General features: G+C 39.2%; 1 protein-coding gene across 5 annotated transcripts in view; it reads right to left on the bottom strand.

The window, feature by feature from the left end:
• gria3b (glutamate receptor, ionotropic, AMPA 3b) overlaps positions 1-20,770 on the bottom strand; it is a 184,665-nt gene that overhangs the window by 17,439 nt on the left and 146,456 nt on the right. For all 5 annotated transcript variants that reach the window (XM_049484373.1, XM_049484374.1, XM_049484371.1 and 2 more), the window contains exons 12-13: positions 17,985-18,183; positions 226-473 (exon numbers count right to left, since the gene is read on the bottom strand). In XM_049484373.1, coding sequence (XP_049340330.1) covers positions 226-473; positions 17,985-18,183 — 447 coding nt within the window. The remainder of the gene's footprint in view (positions 1-225; positions 474-17,984; positions 18,184-20,770) is intronic.

The raw sequence follows: 20,770 nt of genomic DNA, 5'->3' as shown, positions 1-20,770 counted from the left end.
TTTAGAGGGGGTTTAGAGGAGTTTGAGAGGGTTTAGTGTGGTTAAAGATGGGGGTTTAGTTTTGGATAAGGGTTTAAGGAGAATAAGGTAGGAGAAGGAGGAAAAGGAGGAGGAGAAAAGGGGTAAAAGGAGGAGAAGAAGAAGAAGAGAAATGACAACACAAGACATCAGGGTAGGTGGAATACTATAACAACATGGAGAATATTGTTATATTATTCCACCCACCTTAATGCTGAGCCCTTGGGGGTCGCCACACCATAGCCCTTAGAGTCGAGGTTTCCGCCCACTTTCATGGTGTCGCAGGGCTTCCTCTGCTCGATGTACTCGTTCATGGTGGACTCCAGCAGAAAGGCGAACTTGCCCTTCGACTTGCGGACGCGAGCCACGCCGTCCGGAGTGGTCTTGGCGAAGACGGACGGCTCGGCCGATTTCATGTAAGACCACATTTTCTCGTACACGGCAATTTTGGAGCGCTGGAATATAATATGGGGGAAGAGGGGAGATAAAAAGAGAGAGAAAGAGAAAAAAGAGAGAAAACACATTCAGACGTGATCATAACTCATCATAAGTGTTGCGCGTTAAAGACCCTTATAACCCTTCAGAGAAGGAGTGACAGTGATTCTGTCACGTCTGGTGCTGAAAGCGCTCCTGTTTCTCCCACACCGAGCTCTGCCTGTGATTTCCAGTCTCCTAACTACACTACCCAGAACGCACCACACACTGACATCACACATTCACCCGATCACATGACCCCACACATGACACCTCCAGGAAGTCCTGAGTACTGATTACCAGAGGTGGAAAAAGTACTGAAAAATTTTATTTAAGTAAAAGTACCTTTACTTTGCTAAAATTCTACTCAAGTAAAAGTATCCATCTAAAAATCTACTTGAGTAAAAGTAAAATTACCTATTTTAAAAACTACTTTAAAAATTACAAATTACTCATAAAATCTACTCAATTACAGTAATGTGAGTAAATGTAATTCATTACTTTCCACCCTCCACCTGCCGATTACCCACAGTATATAAAGCCCTTTCACATACACACACATGTGCCGAGTATTGTTTGGTTCCCCAGCATTACAAAGCGTTATTTCTTGCCTGTGTTTTTCTCCGTGTTTGACCTCTGGATTGTTTTGTGTCTGTGCGCCCCTTCTACTGATTTCTTGAAGGGTATATGGTGGTAATGAGTCTATTAGCAAAGTCGTTGGACAGTTTAACCAATCCGATTCATGTTTTTTCATTACGGGGGCGGGGCCTTGGTTGTTTTAACCCCTTCCTTCTCAGCAGCGTTCTGATGAAGGTGATACAAATGCATTGGTTAGTCGTAAAATGGCGCACATGCTGGATTAATACGATAGCTAGCTAATTAACTATCATAGAATTGCGACTGTAAATGAGACAGATGAAGCACAATAATAGGCCGCCTACATTTTTTGGTTGGGTTTTTGTATGTACTTAATGTTTTGGCTGTTCTTGCGTACTGTAGCCGTACATATGATTGATCTTAGTTGAACAGCTGTACTTGTAGAAAGAAATTAAGCATTGAAAAACTTGTGGTCTGTTGTAAATAGTCTTATTATTATTTGTAGCTGTGTTTTTGGGCTGTTAATGTGTATTAAGTTCATATAACTAAGTCAAAACTGAGAATATGTGAATATGTAGTTATTGTAATATATTTATCTATGTGTAGGTCGTCGGGGGTGGGCTGTTTGCCACTGTCATAACTTACAGCTGCTCAGATCTGCCACACAGATACTGTACAGTAGAAGATTAACTATTTGCTTTCTTTTATCTCGATATATGTTGCTAAAAATAACCTTAAAGCGAATTGTTAAACAGATGCGAACGTTTCAGCGTGGAAGTCGGTGACGTGTTTTAAGATTCCTGGTGCGAGGGATCACTACGTGTGACATTCCCTGAGATTAATAGAAAGCAGTGCAGCGTTACAGAGCGCCGGTGAAGCGCCGGATGTTGCTGCGGTGTCAACATCAAAAGCAACATCAATAGCATGCGTCTATTTTTTACACTTCGCTGGGGCTGAAATTTTAAGCATGTGCATTTTTATTTACAGTCAGCAAAGATTTGCTATTCGCGTCAGATTTCTAGCATTTTACATTTTTGTCACTCTTTAATCTTTAACTCTTTAATTCTCATAAAGGACAAAATACAGACAAAATATACACTACTAAAAATAGAGGTGCTACAGCTTTGCTATTTATAGGTTTATGTTTGAGTAAAATGAACATCGTTGTTTTATTCTATAAACTACAGACAACATTTCTCCCAAATTCCAAATAAAAATATTCTCATTTAGAGCATTTATTTACAGAAAATGATGCAGAAATGGCTGAAATAACAAAAAAGATGCAGAGCTTTCAGACCTCAAATAATGCAAAGAAAACAAGTTCATATTCATAAAGTTTTAAGAGTTCAGAAATAATCAATATTTGGTGGAATAATCCTGGTTGGTTTTTAATCACATTTTTTTTTCATGCATCTTTGCATCATATTCTCCTCCACCAGTCTTACACACTGCTTTTGGATAACTTTATGCTGCTTTACTCCTGGTGTAAAAATTCAAGCAGTTCAGTTTGGTGGTTTGATGGCTTGTGATCATCCATCTTCCTCTTGATTATATTCCAGAGGTTTTTAATTTGGTAAAATCAAAGAAACTCATCATTCTTAAGTGCTCTCTTATTTTTCTCTGTGAATTACCATAGGTAAACCATGGGTGTCTGGTAAGTGTTAAAATGGTGTGAGAATAGCAGTGATATCACTTTGTTCACCACTAGACCTCAGGTTCACACCCAGGGCCTCCAGATTCTAAGGTAAACACTTCATCATCGAGCTACAGCCAGGTCTAAATCCCGCTGAGATGCTGTGGCAGGACCTCAAATGTTCATAAAACCACATCAACCCCGACAAGAACAGCTGAAATATCTCCACAGCCATGTGAGGAAGAAGCTCCTCGTATAAAAAGCCTTCGGTTTCAGTTCAGTTGCTTGGAAACCAGTTACTAAGTTTAGGGGGTTAATTACTTTTGCACGTGTTACGAAACTAGTGTCTCTTTGTTCCTTTGTGGTCTCTGTGTCTAATATTACATTTTGAGAAAGAAAATGAATGTGAATCTGAAAGGCGCTTCCACTGTGATTCGCTATGATTTGAATCTCTGCTCATGCTGCTCGACATCAGCAGCCGGAGTCTGAGAGAGAGCAAAATTGATGATGTTTCAGGGTGGGTAGATGGCACTCTCTCCTCACATCACTCCTAGTGTAAGGTTGAAGAAAACTGCTACAGGAAGACGTCTGGCTTTGAACTTATTTGTTTATTTTTAAAAAAAATTAAAAATGCTTTTATCATGGGCATCATTTAGCTATTTTTCATGTTTTTGCAAATTCTATGCTAAAAACTCATTCCTGTTACTTTCAGTCCTGTTAATCAAAACATAAAAAGTAACAGGAATAAGGCCAGTAACAGGAGTGAGTGACCAGTACATGTTTTAAATAGTGAAATATATGTGTTATTAGATTCAGAGTTGAAAAAAGTTAAAAAATATATGTTTTATTTGGGAAATTACACCCATTTAGTGTAATGGCCCATAAGTCTTTTCTTTAGAGAAATTACAGATGAAGTCAGAGAGCGGTGAGTACTGTTTCTACACCTTCAAATAAAGACTCTTAGAAACTGGAGAAAATAAACTGCTACAGGAAGACGTCTGGCTGACCCACATGGAAACAGCAGCTTTAGCCTTTAGCTCAGATTAACATGATTAAGAACTGAGTCTTACTAAGTTTCAGCAGAGAAGAGAATTAGAATTAGAGTTAATCTGACAGGAGAAGAAGAACTGCCGTAATAATGTCATTGATTAGATAAAAAAGCAGCTTGTCTGGACTACTAAACTAAATAGGGGTGTTTTAAAACTTTTAAACAGCTCAAAAACAGCTCTTTATTAGTCACAAAATCAACAATACCACTAGGATATACTGTATGCCTGGTAATTCTGGTGTCGAGGGGGAACACTGTGTTGTTTTTTATATGGGTAATGAGCATGCTCTGAATTATTCAGTGACTTTATTTGTTATTTTATTATTTGCTTATTTTTCCCTTTTTCCACCGTAGCATTTTCACATCTCTGAGATGAATGAAGAGGTCGTGCCGGTGGCTCTTTGCTCCGGGTTCACCGTGCTCCGGTGTCATTTGCACTTTCCGAGGCGACGCTGGACATGCAGGCAGATGAAGCGTGTTTGCCAACAGGGCCACGGCTCTGGACAAGCTGTCGAGGTGGCACTATCAATTAGAGGCATTTTTCACTGTGGGCAGAGCGAGCACCGTGCCGGCAAGGTCGCCCGGGAGAAACGTAATGACATGTCGGTCTGGAGGAAGAGTGTGGAGGGGGTTGGGGAGGTGGGGAGAACCAGAGCTTGCAGAGAAGCCACATTAATACTCCATAAAACTGTACAGAATCCTAGTTTTCCAGCGTTCACGAGACACATACAGCTCTGAAAAAACAATAATAAACCACTTAAAAATAATGAGTGTCTTTGACTTTACGATTTTACCTAATTGAAAACCTCTGGAGAATAAATAAGAGGAAGATGGATGATCACAAACCATCAAACCACCAACCTGAACTGCTTGATTTTTTGCATCAGGAGTAAAGCAGCATAAAGTTATCCAAAAGCAGTGTGTAAGACTGGTGGAGGAGAACATGATGCCAAGATGCATGAAATTAAAACTGTGATTAAAAACCAGGATTATTTCTGAACTCTTAAATCTTTATTCATATGAATTTGTTTTCTATGCATTATTTGAGGTCTGAAAGCTCTGCATCTTTTTTGTTATTTCAGTCATTTCTCATTCTCTGTAAATAAATGCTCTAAATAACAATATTTTTATTTGGAATTTGGGAGAAATGTTGTCTGTAGTTTATAGAATAAAACAACAATGTTCATTTTACTCAAACATAAACCTATAAATAGCAAAATCAGAGAAACTGATTCAGAAATGGTTAAGAAGTAGTCTCTTAATTTTTTTCCAGAGCTGTTTAACCACCAGAAACACCAGCTCCCGCGCGGAGCCACTCTCTCAGCACACCGCGGTAAATATTTACAACGAATGCAACACTATCTGTAATTGAAATGCTTTCAAGGGAGGATACGGTGAACGCTCCCTCATGCATGAGATTTCATAAACAACCTTGACATGCAGAGACAGTTTTTAAAAGAGTGAATAAATTCAGTTGTGCTGTTAATAAGTGCTGCTCTTCTGCTTAAGAACTTGTGCAGTTTCTTACTTCATAAACTAGGACACAGAAAACACTGTGATGCGTAAAGCTCTTGACACAAATTATTATACGCTGTTTTAAAATGAATCAGTATCTCGGGGTAGGTTTGGTGTTTTTTAAAATTGGAATATTGTAACGCACTGAGAGCTTTAATAGAGGAATAAATGATTGTGTAGCTCCATATTCCACCTTTAACAACCTGTAAATAGAGAGAATGTCTGAGAGTATTCAGCACAGTGATGATGTGTCAACAGTTTGGAGGAAAATGAAGTGTAGCTCTATATATATCTTGCTGGATTAGCACTATTGCTATCCGGACATGCGATAAACAGAACAACAGCACACAAGCAGCCACAAATGAGGCTAGGTGGGACTTTGCGGGTTGTTGGGTGAAAATTAAGCATTTTGCCGAACCAATCCTTAACTCATAAAAATGTTTATCACAAAAATGGGCCAATGGGGGCACAAATTTCTTAAAATATAAAAAAATCAATTGAGAAAATTGAGTAATACGTGGCCAATCAGTGGGCCCTAATCACTGCATTGGCCCCGAGGCTGCAGCCTAATGTAACCTGAGCGTTAATCCGCCCGTTTAATAACAAAAAAAAGTCACATTTGCATTGGATTCACAATAATATTGTGCATTTCCACTCCTTTCCTTCGTTTTTGAATATTGGGATGTAAGTCGTGCAGTGGGAGATTGAACAAGACAAGAAGACAGAGACGCCAAAAACATGCATAAATGCATTTCTTAAGAAACGCCTCGTATGAAACGGACTCGGTGTCTGTGGACCCGAAGCGCTGGAAGGACGTTTGCTTAAGGACAATATCCTGTTGACGTCGGTTTAAACTCGCGCTGGAGAGCAGAGCGGCCTGAGATAGCTTCCCCAAATGAGGCTGAAGGAATGGTCTCTGGCATTGATCAGTACTGAGAGAACGTGAGCTGTCTCACTGCTTTATGAAGTCAATTCATCAATACTGAGCCTGAGCAACCCAAACAGAGAGAGAGAGGGAGAGAGAGAGAGAGAGAGAGAAAGAGAGAGAGAGAGACAGACAGAGAGAGAGAGAGAGAGAGAGAGAGAGACAGAGAGAGAGAGAGAGAGACCAGAGACCCACATTCCACTAAACCACCCTACGTATATCACAATATACATTATTACATAAAATATATGTACATTAATTTATTACTCTTTTTCACATATTGTAATTTATTTGTTATCCTTCACTTCAGGCATAATTTGATTATTATTTTTGTATTTGTTGAATTGTTTGCCTTTGACAACAGTTGTTATTAACGGTTCATGCCAATAAATCTATTTGAATTTGAGAGAGAGAGAGAGAGAGACAAAGAGCGAGAGATAAAGATAGAGAGAGAAGGAGAGAGAGAGTAAAAGAGAGAAGGACAGTGAGTAACTCCCCAATAAACAACTGTTAAAATTATACTTGACTATTCTAATTACTCTAATTATTCTAATTATTATTATTGTTGATATTTTTGTTGTTATTATTATTGTTGTTACTATTATTATTTGTATTATTACTATTGTTATCGTTGTTATTATTATCATTGTTTCTTTTTATTGATGTTTCTATTAATATTCTCTTTGATGTCTTACTATATGTTCAGTCTTTGACACTTAATAGTTAATAGTCATACTAATAAAGTTAATTTGAACTGAAATACAAAAAAGTGAGATAGATAGATAGATAGATAGATAGATAGATAGATAGATAGATAGATAGATAGATAGATAGATAGATAGATAGATAGCCGGAATGAAGAAGCGTCACAGAGTCTTTAGAAAGAGAGAGAAAGAGATAGAGAGAGAGAGAGAGAGATACAGTACAGGCCAAAAGTTTGGACACACCTTCTCTTTTTCAGTGCGTTTTCTTTATTTTTATGATTATTTACATTGTAGATTCTCACTGAAGCATCAAAACTATGAATGAACACATGTGGAGTTTTATGTACTTAATAAAAAATGAGCTGAACCTCCACAGTCACCGGACCTGAACCCAATCCAGATGGTTTGGGGTGAGCTGGAGCACAGAGTGAAGAAGACAAAGGAGCAACAAGTGCTAATAAACACCTCTGGGAACTCCTTCCTTCCTTTAAGACTGTTGGAAAACTTTTCATTTCAGGTGGCCACCTCTTAAATGAAGCTCATTGAGAGAATGATGCCAAGAGTGTGCAAAGCAGTAATCAGAGCAAAGGGGGGCTTTTATTTTGAAGAAACTAGAATATAAAACATGTTTTTTTTAGTTATTTCACCTTTTTTTGTTAAGTACATAAAACTCCACATGTGTTCATTCATAGTTTTGATGCTTCAGTGGGAATCTCTGGACAGTTCTGCTGCATCACACCTTCATCATGTCTCAGGTCCTCATTTCTACCTGCTCTCTCTCTTCCTCCGTAACTCTCACAGTCGCTCAGAATTCAATTATAGCAGATGAATGGAAAGGTTCGTCGTTCCTAATTAAAAGGACGTTTGGCTCGACAATTACGTCGCACTGCGGCTTCATATATCAGCCCCCCACCACCCCCCCCCACGCTCCACCTGCATCCTGCGTTTTCTTAAAGCAGAACGGAGAAGCGTGATGCAGTTATACGGGTTCTATCAGGAACAGCTCTGCCCGCGATGCCAATTTATTCTCCGCAGCCTGAAGAGAGGCTCGGTTTTACAGGGCCTGGCTTCCATTCCTGCTCTCAGCTCCGATATGTCACTTCCACTGCTGTGGATGTCCTGCTAACAAGGTCTGGGAGAGGAGAGGAGAGAGGGACAGGCAGATGGAGATGAGAAAGAAAGGTTGTTTCTGACCAAATCAGAGTCTGACTCAGGGTGACACTGTGAGGGTGTAGCGCCAGCGGCTCTACAGTCAAAACACTGTACTGCCGGCATCACTGTATTATTATAGGATCGGCAATTTATATAAAATTCTGCTGAGGATGCTACAAAATAATACGGTTTAATAATACATATAAAATTATACACTTATTGAGGTGCGTCTTTCTACAGAATGCTCATTTTTGGAACAGCAAAATGCCTTTTTTCTAACGTTTAAATTAGCCCATATATTTTTTTCGATATTTTTTTATAAACGATAGGAAACCGAAAAAATCATAAAACATAAACAACTGGAAAACCTACTGCTACCCTACATTCACATTTAATATTTTACTTCTTTTTTATGTACATTACTACACAACTTACTGGCTGTACGAATATGCAAAAGACATGTGATTATATTTCACCTTTTTGTCACATTTATTTAAAAAACTGTGTATGCCAAAGAACACCAGTGACATTTTTCATGAAAAATGCTTTTAAGCATGTTACATAATTGTATTAATGGGTATTTAAATATATATGTAATATGTAAATATAAGAATCAGAGCATTCGATTGGAAAAACTACATTATATTTGTATTATTGGTGTCAATCAATGTATACTGCTAGAGAGTGAGTGTTAAGATTTTGACAAGTTTGGAGTTTGAATGAAAATGAAGTGTGGATGAATGTTTAGAAGTAGACCCAGACTTTAGAGCACTTCCACATGTTTACCTCGCTCCCCACACTTCTCCATTTTTGGCATGTTTATGTGTGTTTTATGCAAAGTATCAAAAATAAGCAAAACATTTTTAGACCTTTCGCTACTTGATAGTACCGAAAGCTACTGATTTCAGTCAGTAGCTTTTGGGTATTGAATTTTAATCCTACTGTTGCAGAAAAGCCCAGATTTGGAATAGATAATGTTCTACCTCGATCAGCACATCACCAACACAAGATTTTCTTTACTCTTTTTTGACTGCAAAACCGAGACATCTAACATCATAAAAAATGTCTTTTCTCAAAGGTTTCTTTAAACAGTGAAACTGAAAGCATACCAACGACACCCTCTTTGCTGTCCGGTCACACACACCTCCGTCCACCGCTGATAAACCGGGGGTCATATCCTCTTTCCCCCGAGCGAGAAATTTCAGCTCACTCTCAGTCAATAACCTCCCTGACAAATAAAGTTAGACTTCAGATAAGAGCTGATGTCAGAGGGAGAAGAAATGAAACCTTTATCGCTGCTCGTGTTCTTTAGAGTTAAGAGAGACGCTCTTCTAGACTATTACTACAGTGACAGACGGGCTCTCGGGGGGTTTAGGGTGGTATCTCAGGCACCTCTGAGGGACTCCTGACAAAAGTCTCAAGTTTCTGTCAGGATGGAGTGAAGTGTGGGCACTGTACCCACTGCACCCACCATCAATACTAATCCGTCCACAAGTATGTATGTATTTTTTTTGTGCTAAAACAAGATAAACCACATAAAAAAATATACTGGGGCTCTATTTTAGCGATCTATAGGTGAGCCATCAACAGTGCACCATGCAGCTTGATGTAGGACAGCATGTCAATGTTTCTGTCCCTTTAAGAGTAGAACCAGGTGAGCTCTGACTTTGGTGGATTGCTATTGTAACGGTGCAGCTACCTGGACGTGTCCAACAAATGCTTCTCTTAAAGCAGAGGAAACTGAGCTGCTGGTTGACGCTGTGAAGGAGCTCCAGCAGCTCATTTACGGGAACAGCAATGTTATTTTATTTACTATTCTGTTTATTGTTGATGTAAAAGTTGGGTTTGTGCACTGCTGCTACCAAAACGCCAGAAATTCACCTGAACCCTTCATTTATTTCCAGACCTCCGCACCCATCAATGTAGATATATTCCTGAACTTAGATGCTATTCTAACGATGCAGGTGGAAAAATAGGCGTGAAAATAGTCTGTTTGTGATGCTAATGATGCTGATATTGTCTTAATCTACTCATTTTTACATCAATAAAACACAGAACCACATCAAGAAACACAGAATTAGAACAGGAGACAAGCTGGCAAGCTAAAAGAAAGCTTTAACCAGATTCACCCACTCTAAATGGGAGTCAATGAAGCTTAAAGGCTACAAACACAGATTAAAAACACTAACAATTTCTTTAATTTGGAAGGTAGTTTTTTTCTAGATTAAATAGATTTTAGGCAGTAAACACACTAGCATCATTGCTAATGTGAGTTAAAGCCAGAACAAGAGAGTTTAAAAGGTTTATAATTAGAATCAACGTGGCATATGATATATTATATATATTTATTTTGGGAGTAACAATGCTTTTGGGCTGGTGATGGATGGGTAGAAAGGGGTTCTATTGAAAAAGAATATCAGCCTATTTATTAAAAGGAAAAAAAAAAAACTAATGAACGTGAACTAGTTCAGTTAACTCAGTATAAACTGAACTTCGAACTTCAATTTCATTTTAAATGTGAACTGGCAGAAAACTGGTTCTACCAATTCAGGATACTTTAAGTACCATCGTACTCGATATACCACAGTTTGAGAACCGCTGATGTTAAATGTATTATTTTCTCAGAAATACAGAAATTACATTCTGTAACATTCTGTTATTGGCTCATTTAAACCACAGCAGGAACATTTAAGCCAATTAACGCCGCAGAGCAAACTGCTGGAGAAGGACATAAATAATTTTAGCCTAAAGTCAGAAAAAGTGGCGTACTCGACGCTAACACCCCGTTAATCTGTATTGATTTCGAGTTAGGCGGCGTTTCCAAAGCGGAGACCACAATGGCCTCTCAAAAAAAAAACCTGACAAGTTCTTCCCTCTGTATTACAGACTGCTTTCATCATACCCCACCCCTCCTTTTATCCTTTACTAAGTCTACCTCTATACTTCAGATTCTCTCACCCCTTTCCTGATATTCCTCTTTCCTGTCGTTCCTGGCTTTCTTCTTGAAGTGAAGTGCTGAGCAGTTCAGATGTGAGTACCTGTTCTCCAGGATTTGTCAACTTTTCACTGTTTCCCGAGGTGTTCTTTCTTTCATTTTCTGCAGTTTCTGGAAAGTCTGCAGCTCCTCTTCGGTATTAAACACGTCGCAGCGCTCCGCTTCACCTGGATTTTAAATAGTCGATGTGGAAAGTTGGTCCTCAAAGCGAAAAGAAGGAGGTCTTGCTGTGGCATTGAAGTGCAGGGCGGCTGGAATACCAAACGCCTGGCTTTGAGCCTTGATGCTTCAATCCAGCACGTTGGTCTCTCTCTCTCTCTCTCTCTCTCTTTTTTTATGCTGTGGTTCAACTGGAGACAGACAGGGGCCTCTGCGGAGATGGGGCTTCTTATTGAAGGTTATTCCAGCTTCAGACAAGCCTGTCATTGCTTTTGTCAGGCTTTCTTCTTCCTGCAAAAGGGCCTCTAATCTCTGCTGTAAAAAGCTCGGCCTTTAACCGCCAAACAACACGTACGAACAGGTTCCCAGGGACGGCCATATTTGATGCACGCGCTCCTTCGCTTTATCTATCGCCCTGCCATCGCTCTTCCCTCACTTATCACCCTGACGCTTGGAAGTTTTTCTTTTTCTTTTCTTTTTTTTACCCTCCTTCTTCCCTCCCTCCCTCAGACAGCCTTCCAGGTGCGACAGTGGCGAGAGCACGGCGTCTGAAACTGAATTTATGGGCGGACATATTGTGCCGTATAATCTATGCACTATAGTGTCCTTGCGCCATAATTGCTCAGATGTGAAATTGATTTTCATGCTATGGGGAAGCGCAGTAAAGGCTGCTCCGATTCCATCTCCGCCCGTTCCACAAGGCTTGATCTGTAGGTTTCGGACGGAGGAAATGATGCATGCGGCACGAGACATGATGATTTTTATCGTCTGCTCAACATTCTTACATTATTATATTCATTTACCATTTGCTCGTTGTTATAAAGGATATAAAGGGTGTAAATTATGCATAGTATGACATGTTGTGCATCTCACGAGCGCATAAAATATTAGTAAAAAAACGAAGGTTACGAGAAAGGCCGGCTGAAATGTCAAATACGCCAGTGGCAGGTGAAATATGAGGACTCGTTAATAGAGAGGTTCATAAATAAAATAGAAAGTGCTAAAGCTGTCAGACTGTGTAACATGTATCTTTATAGCCTTGATTTAGTGTACTGGATATTACTTATGTTTATATTTTGAAACAAGGAAGATTAAAGCTGATGTCCGATTTAGCTCCCTCTCTGGTGAGAATGGGTAATTGCACCGAGCATGCGGAAGAATCATATTAAACTGGGCGGGTGTGATGCGGTCTCCTTTCAGAGCGGATTAATCCGATTCCAGGTTATTTTCAGTCAGAGAGAGAGAGAGTACTCAGTCAGAATCTTCACTCCTTCGTTTCTTTGGTTTTACTGTGGGTGAATGATCTACTGAGATCTGAGTTTCCACTTCTGAAGTCCCCATTGCTCCACCAGCCGCTCGCATTCAGTAAACCTGAGCTGGATCCTCTTTTAGAGGCTGTACGTGTGACCTACTGTAAGTATGTAAAGATGCATGACGTGGCCAGAAGAAGAAGAACTCCCGCAAAAAGCGACCAACACCCCAGTTTTTAGAATGAACATATTATAAGGCTTAGCAGGGATGGTGGTTCAGCACACTGATACCATTAAACACAATATTTTCTTTAAATTAGAAATAAAAAACAAAAACACCCAAAGCTAATTTAAGTTTAAGATTAGTATACAGACATGCTAGCTTGCAGATTTAATTATTTCCTTTGGTATCTAGATTATCTATATTAGAATAGCTTGCATAGAAGAGAAGATACAGAATTACATCTAATTCAAATTGAAATAATTGAAATTTTACTACTGTATGTTACACTATCACATTGTTTGGGAGCCCCCAGCAATTGACTGGTTTGCTTGCCCTGTTGAAACAGGCCTGTTTCTCACACACACACACACACACACACACACACACACACACACACACACACACAGGAATCCAAGGTTTTACTAAACTAAAACACCGAGTTCCTGTGGACAGAAGGCCAAAACACAGAGATACAGAGACAAGGCTGCATTTTTAGAAATATCCGGATCCATGTGAACAGGGCCTCGAGGGCACGGCTGCTCAGTCTTTCCTTAAGGGATAAAAAGAGTGAGGCGGAAACTGGAGCAGAGTAAAAGTGGACCTCAGGGTGAAAAAAACCCACTAACATCCAAAAACAGTGTACGGAGGTGTGTGAATTGCAGCAGTAGGCAGGCAGCGCTGCTGTAGCTGTGATGTGTGAGTGGGCGGGGTGTGTAGGCGGGCACTGAACGCTCCTGTGGTGGTTTACGGGGCGCACCGCGGGACTCTCGCGAGCCAGCCGGTGCTCTTCGCTGCAGAGACAGATGTAGGCGCCTTGACGGGCGATTGATCAAGAATCAGGACTGATTTTTCCCTCTTTTAAACCGTCGTCACAAAAATACTGTCTTCTCATCTTCGCTCTTCGCTCTTTCGGCGCGAGTCTCCTCGGGCTGCGTAAATGTAAATTGAGACAGAAAAATTATGTCGACTGCAGCGTTTCTGTCTCAGCTCCGAACGCCGCGCAGGAAATTGCCACTTCAACATGACAGCAAAAAGCCTAATCCAGCTAAATGCTGGGGATAACCTGGATTTACACTCTCATTCGTCACCTCTCAGATCTGCGCGCTGTACACACAGACATAATCCTGATATTAAAGATTTCATATGCTGTATCTTCCCCCGAAAATGAATTTCATCCTTCATTTTTATTATGTGTGCTGTTTCCGAGATGGATGTAACTTGCCTCCACTTTCCTCTTTAATGAGAGGGACCTGGAAGTGGCACACTTGAATAATTTAAGCGCTGCACACAATGATCTACTACACTCTCAAATATGAAGGTGCTACAAAGGGTTTCTTTGGGGGAAACCGTAGAAAAAATGCTTTATAAGAGACGTAATTGGCCATGATCACATACAGCCTGATGATAATCTGTTAATAGTCCTAAAACAACCCAAATATAATAGAGTATATCCATTTACTGTATGAACCTTAATTGGAACAGACTAGTCTGCCTAGTCTATCCATCCTTAATAGTTGGTATCGGAATCTGTAATCAGTTAAATATAATAATAATAATAATAATAATAATAATAATAATAATAATAAAAGCTTTATAATCACCTGTAGTTGATTACATTCACAAGATGTTGTAAATAATGCAGTACTTGATGTGATAGCATGTTAATAATTTTAATAATAACAGTGTGGCAAATTTATGGCGTGCTCTATTTCTATATACTGTATATATATGTCTACTGTATATCCATGTGTTTTTTAATTCTGTTAGAAATGCCTTTTTTTGCACCAGGAGTAAAGCAGCATAAAGTTATCCAAAAGCAGTGTGTAAGACTGGTGGAGGAGAACATGATGCCAAGATGCATGAAAAAACTGTGATTAAAACCACCAGGGTTATTCCACCAAATATTGATTTTTGAATTTCAGCCATTTGGGAGAAATGTTGTCCGTAGTCTGTATAGAATAAAACAACAACGTTCATTTTTTCCGTTTTACTCAAACATATACCTATAAATAGCAAAATCCGAGAAACTGTACAGTATAACAGATCAAGGCTGAATGTAATGCAGATCCAGCAGGCCTTCACATGTACAGATAACAGTGCATATATCAAACCCTGCTGCTCTTCTCAAAATACACCCACGAGCCGATTACACACATCGATGGGTTCAGCGCCAACACATTCCCAGAGAAAATTCTCAGAGAAATATATAAACATATAAACAAGTCAAAGAAGGGACCGTGTCAAAGATGATGACATATGTCCTGCTCCGAATGTTGCGGCTGATTTGAAACTTCCAGCTGCTTTCTGCCGTATGGCTCTAATTACAGCAGAACGCGGATCCCGAAAATAACAGATCTGAAATAGAACTTGAGCCCATTAATCAGTATTTTTTCCCCCTTGTCAGCCTCTGCAGTTTTAATTAAAAGTCCCCTGGAATCGAGGTTCACACATGTCATTTCTGATCTGAAAGCTTCAGAGTGTAAGTAGGGCGCTCATTATATAGAATATGGGAGAAACGCGAGAGTCCCTAACCACCTCTCGGCTGTCTCGAGGTAAACCTTTAATGACATCAAAAAACTCGCCGCCGATCAAACCTGTAATTGAGCTGTGCTGAGCGACGAGAGGAAGCAAGAGGCTGCGAGAGGCAGGGAGAGGCAGAGAGAGGAAGTGAGAGGAAGTGAGAGGCAGAGAGAGGAAGTGAGAGGAAGCAAGAGGAAGCGAGAAGCAGCGAGAGGCAGAGAGAGGAGGCGAGAGAAAGCAAGAGGCAATGAGGGGATGCGAGTGGTAAAGAGAGGCAGTGAGATGCGGTGAGAGGAAGCAAGAGGAAGCAAGAGGAAGCGAAAGGGAGCAAGACGACATTTCCATTAGATTAAGGTCAAAACTTTGACTTGGTAATTTCAAAACATTAACTTTATTCTTCTTAAATGACTTTACATGTGCTTAGGGTCATTGTCTTGCTGCATGAGCCACATTCTCTTCAGTCTCTTCAGAGATTCAGTTCATGGACAGATATCCTCTGATATAATTCAGAATTTATTTTTCCATCAATGAAGGCATCATTTCCATCAATTTTGGTACAGATGCAGCAAATCAGACCTAAACCATGATGCTGCCACCACCATGTTTCACAGATGGGATAAAAGTTTTTATGTCGGAATACAGTGTCCACAAAACTTTTGTCCAGTAGCTCTCTTTTGTTTGTTCATGTGATCTTTCGGAAACTGTTCTTTTAATTTTTCTGAGCTGTAAATATTATTATATATTATTTATTTTTGAGTGTGTTTATAAAGAAAGAAAAGCCTCCCAAGAGTTTTCTTTTATCCTCCATCATCTAAACACCCTGCATCTGCTCCAGTAGACTGTTCTAATACACACTGCTCTATAATATACTGTGTCTGTAAGGACGAGGTGCATTGATTAACACTGAAAAGTGGCTCCGAAATCACTTTTGCCTCTCCTATAAACATCGCCGATAGTTCATTTCAGCCTTAATTGCGCCGCCCGTCCCTCCGCGCCCGCGGCCATTTTGCTTACTTCATCTCCCCGTCTTTCAAGTGCGCTGTTTGACCCTCGGGGCCTTTTTTCATCACGTCCAATTTGCAGCCCAGGCAAAGCAACTAATTATATTTGGTGAGTTGACCTGTTTGGGTGGAGGGATGAGCGCTGGACTCTGATTAAGCTGCTTTATCACCTCGGACGACGCCTCCCCACCATTACCCTCCTCACACTGACAAACCGGCTCCTCAAGGTCCCTCACAAACAACACCTGCTGTAAAACTCAGCACAGGTTTAACGACCAGCGCCGTCAAAAAGCACAACATGAACTCGCTGATACAAACAGCAGCTTCACGCTAATGAGGAGATGAGAAACGGAGGGTTACGCCTTAATCGACAAATCTCTCTGAAGGATTTGTTATAAGATTGCTTTTTAATGTTTTTTATGATTTAAATATTTAGATAACCCTTTCTTTTACAGTCTTCTAAGTACTAGGTACTAACCAGGTAATTATAAGGTACAAACTCTGGAGTACTAGGTAATTATCTTGGGTAACAAGATGGTAAATACCAAAGCATCTAGATATTAAACAGTTATTATTTTGGGAGGTAGAAACTCCAAAGTACTGGGTAGTTATTTTGATTAACAAGATGGTAAAAATCAAGGTCAGAAAAGTTTATAGTTTTAGTCCTAAAATGTTCATAAATGTACCTTTTTAATACCTAGATCCTGTAGGACATTTCAGTGTAATTAAGTAAGACTGTCCTGGTACTCACCATCTTGTTTCCCAAAATAATTACTACTTATTACTTCAGTAAATAGTACTGTGTACATCACAATTACCTGGTTAATACCTAGAACTAAGAGGACTGTAAAAGAAAGGGTTACCAATATTAACCAATACAAAAAATTAGAATATCACTGCAAATCTACTCTTTTTCAGTAATTCAGCTCAAAATGTGAAACTCCCAATGAAAACCCAAAAACTGCCTAGAATCTCAGAAAACTAGAATAGTATATATAAGACCAATTGATACTTTTGGTAGTGTCCTGCTAGAAAATGAAATCCACATCTCCATTAAAGTTCTCAAATAGAAGCTGCACTGATTTTGGACTTGATAATATATATTTCAGTGGATCAACACCAGCAGATGAGAGACATGTCTCTCAAAAGCATCACTGATCATCAGTAAATTTTGGATTTCATTTGTAAATCAAGGGAGGAAATTTTTCTTTGAGTCCAAATTCTTGGAAAGCAGAATAGTGTACAGTAATAGTGCAGTGATGTAAACAGAATTAAGATCATGTTTATACAGTATTTGGTGATAAATTCAATGTTGTTTGCAACATTATCAAGTGTTAATTACCAGTTTATACTGAAATTAGAAGCATTGGACCTTTACATAAAGTTACAGTGTATTAATTACTGTTTATTTAACTCTGTTTACTCATTAAAGATATTTTCTTATTTGTAATTTTCTGCACATACAGACCCTCATCTCCAGACCTGCTCCTGCAGAGCGACTTTCCTCCAGACTCTGGATCCAGCCTTAATCCACCCCACATAATCCCACTAATTACTGCCTTCAGAGGTCACTGATTGGCCAAATCAGGTGTGTGAGATTTGGGATGAAAAAAAGGAAAGGGTAAAAAAGGTCTTGAAGAGTAGGGATGAAGACCAGAGCTTTAAAGGATTAAACACACTGCACAGGTTTATCTCAGGTCAGGAGGAAACTCTACGTATATGGAGCAGCTTAAAGCGTAAAACTCAGCGTATATAAAACTGCAGACTCACCCTAAAGAACTCTTTGGTGGAGCCTGAGTCCAGCGTTCCATAGGCGATCTCTGTTTGTTTAGCGAGATCCTCGGCGCTCTCTATTGGCGAGACCATCCTCTCCACTGTGAGGAAGGCAGCCAGGTTAGCCGTGTAGGACGAGATGATGATGAGGGTGAAGAACCACCAGACACCTCCCACTATTCTGCCCGATAAGGACCTGGAACAAACACAGATATGTAAATTTAACATAAAAAAATGAACAGGCTGTACAAGTGGGATTAGAATCATATATTATCTAATACTGTGCAATATAATACATTTATACAGTATATCCTCGCTGTCTAGTGAAAAACACTTATCTCCAAAACAGCAACTTTACAGGAGAGAGAAAAAACCTTCTAAACTTTTAATGGAAGTCAATGTAAAACGAGTTTGTTTCAGGTCATTTTGAAGAGTTTATATTGGTAAACTAAAAAACTAAAAATCGACAAACACGGAGATAAGTGTTTTTCATAGGACAGCGACGATATACAGCTCTGGAAAAAAAAATGAGAGAGCACTAAAAATGAAGAGTTTCTTACCAATTTTATTAAATTGAAAACCTCTGGAATATAATCAAGAGGAAGATGGATGATCACAAGCCATCAAACCACCAAACTGAACTGCTTGAATTTTGTTTTGCACCAGGAGTAAAGCAGCATAAAGTTATCCAAAAGCAGTGTGTAAGACTGGTGGAGGAGAGCATGATGCCAAGATGCATGAAAAAACTTTGATTAAAAACCAACCAGGGTTATTCCACCAAATATTGATGATTTCTGAACTCTTAAAAATCTATCAATATGAACTTGTTTTCTTTGCATTATTTGAGGTTCTTTAGTGCAGACTTTTAATTTGTGTGTTTTACATTTTTTAAGTTTTAAAGAACTAACAGACAGTGCCAGACGCGAGAGCAATGTTCTTTGAAATTGTTTAAATATAAAAAATATAAAAGTGAATTTTATGTAATGAATAGCGACATGAAGTGTAATAGACCTGCCCAGTGTTCTGCCTTGATGTTAGGTTAATTTTGTGTTTTTAAAGTATATATATATATATAAGTGAGAATTTGCTTTTTCTTTTCATTTCTAATCTTCATTCTCAAGAAAACTCCTGCATTTACATCCAGCTTCCAACATACACCAATATACAAACCGTGACAATAGCATCCCTTTCACTAAGAGTGAACGAAGCAGATCCGCACGGATTCACCATCACAAATCTCACGCTAAAATTACTGCAGCTTTGTGTAAACAAATATATTCAGCCCTAAAATAGGAAACTATTTCCTAGCTGTGAGATTACCCTGCGAGTTAAGCCTGAACAGGCGCACAGACGGAGATTGAGAAATGGATCAGAAAGTCAGATGGAAGCTCGTGACAGATCATTATAGGAGGAGACGTTTTAGTGTCAGAGTGATGCATGTCTGACAGCTGGGTGGATTTTAAAATATTCTGTGTAATCAGTAATGATGTTACTGTAGCTCATCACTCAGTTCTTCAGAAAGCCTGACGTGACCCCAGACGCTGCTCTGGGTGTGATAGTGCGGCTCTGAAACGGATCTCTGGATCTAGACTGAACTCTTTCAATTCGTTATAGTGTAACAACAACTCTTTGCTATCATAACGACAGGGAAAGTATATCCTGCGTGGATCGAAATGCAATAAAGGCATTTACTAATTCTCTTAATTAATCATGGATGTGGTTCATTTTGGGCGTAATGTGAAATAATAAACCAATCAGAGTGTCTCAATGTTGCTCATCATTCCCTTTAAGAGTAGATCAGGTGAGCTCTGTCTTTGGTGGATTGCTATTGTAACGGTGCAGCTACCTGGACGTGTTCAACAAACTCTTCTCAGCAGAGGAAACTGAGCTGCTGGTTGACGCTGTGAAGGAGCTCCAGCAGCTCATTTACGGGAACAGCAATGTTATTTTATTTACTATTCTGTTTATTGTTGATGTACGTCAGACTGTTGGCGTCTGTCTAGGTTGTATTCAGTCAGTGGAGCTCCTGTGTTTTCTGTTACCAAGATAAACAAGATAAAACTCCAGAAATGTACCTGAACACACCTCATTTCCAGAACACCACACCCATCAGTGTAGATATATTCAGAAGGGGTGTAAGATAGCAATAAGCATCGCTCATTTCTCATTTCTCTTGCTATGTTATAAAAGGCTCAAAAGTTTCAAAGTGCACAGATTCACAGATACCGGAAAAACACAAAACAAATACGAAAAACGAAGTAAAACTGTGTAAAAATGATGGAAAATGGAGCCTCAGGAGTGGAGATCATTTTAAAATTGTTAATTGTTATAAGTATAATTCGTTTCTGTGAATAAATTAAAAATTACATCAGCTTTCCACTGAAATGATCCATATTCTACCACAACTGCAGCCTAGCTGTGGAACACAGAGTTAATGAAGCAGCCGAACTGAAGCTTTTAATCACTAGTTGTTAAGATTTATCAGCATAAAAAAAAAAAAAAAAGCTATTGTTAAAAAAAAATCTGCGTTTTTCACCTGATACCACAAGGATTATTGGGGTAAAAGTGAAAATTGTTGGAAATAAAAAAAAAAGGTAATTTAGAAACACTATAAGAGAGAGTATAAAATGTAAGGATGCACAAGAACACATACTGTATACAGTAAAAACACACAGTTTTATACTGTTCTAGTCACCAGTGGTTTATAAATGTTCTTTCATTAAAGAAGCAGCAGGAGATAGACAGTAGTTGGGTCTAAATTACAGTATATGACATCCACAGTG

Source organism: Astyanax mexicanus, chromosome 10 (assembly GCF_023375975.1).
Source record: "Astyanax mexicanus isolate ESR-SI-001 chromosome 10, AstMex3_surface, whole genome shotgun sequence".
Taxonomy (NCBI): domain Eukaryota; kingdom Metazoa; phylum Chordata; class Actinopteri; order Characiformes; family Acestrorhamphidae; genus Astyanax; species Astyanax mexicanus.
This window is presented reverse-complemented; position numbering and strand designations above follow the sequence as displayed.